The sequence below is a fragment of the Oryza sativa genome, chromosome 12, assembly GCF_034140825.1.
Source record: "Oryza sativa Japonica Group chromosome 12, ASM3414082v1".
NCBI lineage: Eukaryota > Viridiplantae > Streptophyta > Magnoliopsida > Poales > Poaceae > Oryza > Oryza sativa.
In genome coordinates, this window is record NC_089046.1 from 13,336,999 (window position 1) to 13,342,865 (window position 5,867).

A 5,867-nucleotide genomic window follows, 5' to 3' on the forward strand; every position below is an offset into this window, starting at 1 on the left:
TAAATTCGTCTCGCAGTCTTCTAGTGGAATCTATAATTTATTTTGTTATTAGACTACGTTAAATACTTAAAATGTATGTCCGTATATCCGATGTGACAACCAAACCCAAAATTTTCCCTAACTAAACAAGGCCTATATATCAGAAAACAAAAGTTCCTAGTACTCACCAATAAAAAGGATCTCACTTCGCCAAGCATATGTACTCCCTCCATCTTAAAAAATAGCTAACCTTGTATTAGGATGAGAATTATCCTAATACAACAAATCTGGACATATGTTAGTTTTTTTAAGGATAGAGAGGGAGTAGGAAACACAGACTAATGCAAGGATGTGTTCTATCGTAGTACGAGGTTGGCCTTTTTTTTTTACGAAGGGAGTAGGAAACACATACTAATGCAACACAGTATTATAAAGGGCAGGTCGTACAACATTCTTTATAAATAACATTGACATTAGCATTCATGTATATCTAGCACTTGAATTTATATACTTGTACGATCAGTAGCTAGTACAAGTACTAGTAAATTGGCATGGCATTGCTGCGCATCAGTGTTCAGCTCCATCATCAACAGTTGATCTTTCCGCTATACGAACTGTGTACTCCAGTAGCCTTTGCTGTACGTAAGTCGATCGTATGTAGTACTCGGTACTAGTATTTAATTATTTCCCCGGTTTTTAAATATATGATTTCAATGATATTTTAGATTCCTTCAACTACTATGTATTCATTGTATTTAAAAAAATATGTAATTATTTTTATTTTGTTATGGTCTGATTTATCGTTAAAAATTATTTAAGCATGACATATAACTTTCTTCGTGTGTGTTAAATTTTCCAAATAAAACGAAATATAAACAAATCTCATCAAGGTAACGTCATCATGTATTTAAACAACCGAGGTACTCCCTCCGTCCCATAATATAAAGGATTTTGACTTTTTATTTACACTGTTTAACCATTCGTCTTATTCAAAAAATTTTAGAATTATTATTTATTTTATTTGTGACTTACTTTATTATCCAAAGCACTTTAAATATAACTTTTTATTTTTTATATTTGTATAAATTTTTTAAATAAGACGAGTGGTCAAACAGTACAAGTAAAAAGTCAAAATTCCTTATATTATAAGACGGAGGGAGTAGTATTATCCAAGCCCGTAATCAGCATCTAATGATGCCAAAATAACACCACCGCAGCAGCACACCGGCGTGCAGTGCAGGTTGCTGCCATGTCCAATAAAAGCTGGGTTTGCTCGTCAAACCGGCCAGGACCACGCCCATCCCTGCACCCTATGTCTCCCCTCCTCTCTTCCCATGCCCGGAGCGAGGCTACAGTAGCTAGCTGATGCTCTTCCCTGTGCTGTGGGGCCCACTCCCTGACACGGCCCCTTCCGTCGTCCCTGTACTAGAGAGCTCAGCTCATCCTTCAATTCGAGCCTTCCTCAACGCCGGTGTCTCGCGGAGCCGAGAGGCGCGAGAGCTCTCGATGAATTCGTCTCTTTCTCGCTATAAATACTGAAGGGCTACCTACTCTCGGTCGATCGTCGTCCCCACTGATCCACTCTCCTCTCTTCTCTTCAGACTTCTCTTCTCTTCTTCTCCCGTTTTGTCTGCCCCCCCTGCATTACGCCATAGCTGCCGGTGACATGGATCAGGTAAGCGTCAAGTTGCCACCATGCTGGCAGTAGTAGTAGGTGTGTTGGTCTCCTTGTTGGTTAATGGTTGCTATGGTTCGCATGAGCATGACTGGATCGTTGTGTTGCAGAAGGGGAGGAGGAGGCACGTCGTGCCGGCGTTCGGGGAGTGGAACTACTACTACCACCACCAGCAGTATGACGACGAAAACCACCACCAGGCGCCGCCGGAGGTGATGCGGTCGGCTCCCGCCGTCGCCGTGGCGGCGGCGGCGGCTGACGACGAGTGGTACGCGTACGGCGGGGGCGCGGCGGCGGAGGCGTGCAGCGACGTGTGGTTCAGGTACTCGCCGCCGCCGCGGAGGCCGACGCCCAAGAAGGCGAGGAGGCCGGAGGGGAGGGTGGCTCCCGAGAAGGCGGCGCCGTACGACGACGGCGGCGGCAAGGGGAGGCAGCAGCAACAGGCGGCGCGTGCTGCGAGGGCGTACCATTCCGGCGGGGTGGCGGTGGCGCGCACGCCGGCGAGGGGCGGCGCCACCTGCAGGGTCGTGAAGCGGCCGGTCGACGCCGACCTGTACCAGGTGCCCCCGCCGGAGTTCGTCTCCCGCCGGCCAAGACGGGTACGTAATCAGCTGCGTTTTCACAGCAGCAAAAATAATTAATATCAACTCTTTTTTTCCCTAATCAACTGCTTTTTCAACTAAAAGTACAACTGTTTTCTAATAAACGTACACTAATTGTTTTTTCTTGCAACCATTTTTCAGAAGAGGGCCATGAGTAGCTTGTGGATGGGTTGCTTGGGCCTCAACTGCGTTGCATGAGAATGCGATCGCCATGAACAAACCAAGCTAACTTTATGGACTAGTATTTGTGTGTGACTCTGTTTATCTCTCTCTCTCTACAGTAAGCTTGTAGGTGTAGCTAAGCTATAGCTAGGAGACAGTTTAAGTTGTAAGGGCAGATCTTGTCATAGTAGTTTGCTACTTCTACTACTATAAATCTTTTATAAAGTATGAGACCATTTTCTATATCTGTAGACCAATTTTTTGAGTTCTTGATCACTGGTGCACAAATTGCTGATGGGGAGTAGTAGCAAAATGCAACCAATTTTATTGGGAGTGTTGCCATCCGTTGTTTAGTGCATGTCGTTATCAAACAAACTCTTGCGATCTGAGCAAAGCTCTGGGCTCTACCGGCCGGACTTGGGCTCTGTTCGAAAGAGCAGGTTGGGAACGTTTGCCTCTGGCACGAAAAATGGAACGATCTATTAGCGCGTGATTAATTAAGTATTAGCTAATTTTTTTTTCAAAAATGAAACAATATGATTTTTTTAAACAACTTTCGTATAAAATTTTTTTTAAAAAAACGCACCAAAATAGTAGTTTGAAAAACGTGCGCGCGAAAATCGAGAAGGAGAGGTTGGGAACCATCACACACGAACTGAGCCTTGAATGTAGTGCTGCCACTATGTGTGACGTGCTTTAAATTTACATTACACTTTTGAGCGACGCATTACCATCATCCATGACAAGACTTTTCCTGAACGCCAGTGAACCTCGCAGCAGCAGCTGCTGCGTCGATCTGCGTTTCTCTCTGCGTTTCTTCAGAAAGGCTCTCAACTTGATGAAGATGAAGTGACAAGTGTGTGTGTCTGTGCCTGCGTGACAGCGATTTTACAGTGCCATTTTCTAATGCCTGACCTGAAATGAGTCAGCGAGTCGGACCGGCATCTGATTAGTTTAACGGTCTTGTTAATGTGTGTAGCTGAAAAAAATGCGTCAAAACAATCTTTGTCTTGATTAGCCTCCTCAGGCCGGGTTCAGGATGAAACCGTCCATGAATCCTGTATCCATTGTGTGATCGCCGACGTTTATATCATTGTGAACTTAAATTCTTCAAATGCAACATTTTGAACTTGCAGGGGGGCTGTATGAAAATAGAACCGGCACGAAGCAGAGCAAATGACTGTACTTGCTCCGAATACAGTACAAAATGGAAATGCTTCCAATATGGCGACACATGGCCCCCAAAGCTGTGGTTTTCTTTTCCCTGACAAGCTCCTTTTTACTCCTATCTAGGAGAGCGCCATTAGATTGGCAGAGTTTACTGTTTGACGTGTCGGAGGTACAGTTGATAAGAGATCACACTACTAAAAGAAGAAATAATGGGGACATTTAACTCTAGGCCATTAAGGTGTGGCAATTAATTATTTGCCACTCGCTGTCTATGACATATCGGTCCTCATGTGTCTATGACATATGGGTCCAGTGGCAAATCATTTATCACCATCCGTAAGAGTGGCAAATAATTAATTAATCCGAAATAGTGGCCGATTCATCCCAATGGAAATCACTAGTCAAGAAAACACCAGTGTTTGATCTGGCAAGCATGAACAAATACAAGCCATTTTTTTAGATATCACGTGACTACCAGCCGACCACGTAGGAAAAAATACACCTTAAAAAGTTTCTCTCCCAGTGTAAATTAGTTCTAGGGCTTGTTGCAACTTTTCAAGTCAGAGATTTCAGTCATCATACCTTTTCAATCTGTAAAACTGCACTGAACAGACAAAAGATAATAAGCAAATCTCTACTACTTAAAAAATAAGAGGTGATCCTATTGTCCGTAAAGAAATCCGGGCGAAAAAAACCGTGCGAAAAAAAAGTCCGATCCAAAAAAAGGGGCGAAAAAAAACAAATCTTTCCGATAAAAAAAGGGCAAAAACAGGGGAAAAAAATCGAAACGAATCCGACTCCATCGACGCGGTAAAGAAAAGGTGAAAAAAAAAATAAAAAAACTGAGCGATTCCAAAGAAAAAGGAATTATATGTGACATAGTAAAAAAAAGAATCCTATTATATGTGACACGGTTAAGAAAATGCGGCGCGGTAAAAAAAACAAATCGAATTGGATTCCATAGACGCGGTAAAAGAAAAATCGGGCAAAAAATAATGAATCTGTAAAAAAATAGATCCGATTCCAACCTGAAACGGAAAAAACAAAAAAAAAGGTTCTTTTCCTACCAAGAAAACAAAAAAAAAACATAGATCCAATTCCCGCAACAGAAAAAAAAAAGTCCGATTCCTATAAAGCAAAAAACAAAAAAAAATCCGTAAAAAATAAAAAAAATCCAAAAAACATCTAGAAATGTCCGACACTATAAGAAAGTGGTGAAAACAAACGATCGTAAAAAAAATGCACGAGAAAAAAATAAAAAGGGCGGAAAAAAGCGCGGCAAAAAAAAGTCTAATTTCTATTCATCGTTTTAGTAGTTCGCTATATCTCTTTTTTTTTCTCTAAACTAATCTAATCTAACTATTTAAAAAGAGAAGTTTCTACCTATATTAAAAAATAAAAATGCGCGAGAAAATAAAAACGGTTTAAAAAAACGCATGAGGAAAAAATGTCTGAAAAAGTGCAAAAGAAAACGCGCTAGAAAGTTTCGTAGTCCGAAAAAAACACGCAAGAAAAAATATTTCCATCGTCTTAAAAAAAAGCAGAAAAAAAAGCAAACGAGGAAAAAACTGTTAGAAAAAATTGCTAAATTGATGGACACTTGGTCGGATAGGATCCATCGATTTTTTTCATCTCATACACGGCTTTTGTTTCGTCATGTATTCTCTTGTATTGGAGACCCTGCACATCTTTGTAGGCAATTATCAGACTATTTTTGTGAAGTATAGATATTATTCTTGATAACATATTATATGGAAATAATATTAGAAAATAAATATATTTTAATTGTTATTTAGAGAAGAGTGCACAGTGACTATATTTTGTGTAGACTTGACCATACGAGGCAGTGTAAGATTTGATTTGTTGCAAGAATGAGATTAAAAGAATATTTTAGATTATCTGCATGTGGTCATATGAATAATCCAATTATTTTAGCTAAAGCAAAGATCGTAAGATTGTCATCATTGAGGTTGGACCATTTACATTTAAGATGTTGATTGTCATCGATATAGTTATGCATGAAAAATGTATATTATCATTACGTTTTTTCCCCTGTTACAACGCACGGGTATGTTTGCTAGTTTAAAATAAATACTCTTCCCTCACTCCACCCCGTCCGTTCCCCTCATTCATCCCGTCCGGCGGATGGGGCAGATTGTGATGCCATCACCATCACTACACTGGATCAGGTCAGCACTGACGGGCTCAAACCCTCAACTTTGACGGGTTCAGCTCCCGGTCAAAGATTAGTGGTCACTGATGACTTGAGTCACCTGTGA

At 41.1% G+C, this 5,867-nt stretch overlaps 1 protein-coding gene across 1 annotated transcript; it reads left to right on the plus strand.

Annotated features, from left to right (window-relative positions):
• Positions 1-1,432: 1,432 nt before the first annotated feature.
• Positions 1,433-2,661, plus strand: LOC107279750 (uncharacterized). The gene is made up of 3 exons (XM_015764118.3): positions 1,433-1,654; positions 1,765-2,253; positions 2,398-2,661. The coding sequence occupies exons 1-3, from the start codon at positions 1,646-1,648 to the stop codon at positions 2,452-2,454; spliced, it is 555 nt and encodes a 184-aa protein (XP_015619604.1). The 5' UTR covers positions 1,433-1,645; the 3' UTR covers positions 2,455-2,661.
• The last annotated feature ends 3,206 nt before the right edge of the window (positions 2,662-5,867 follow it).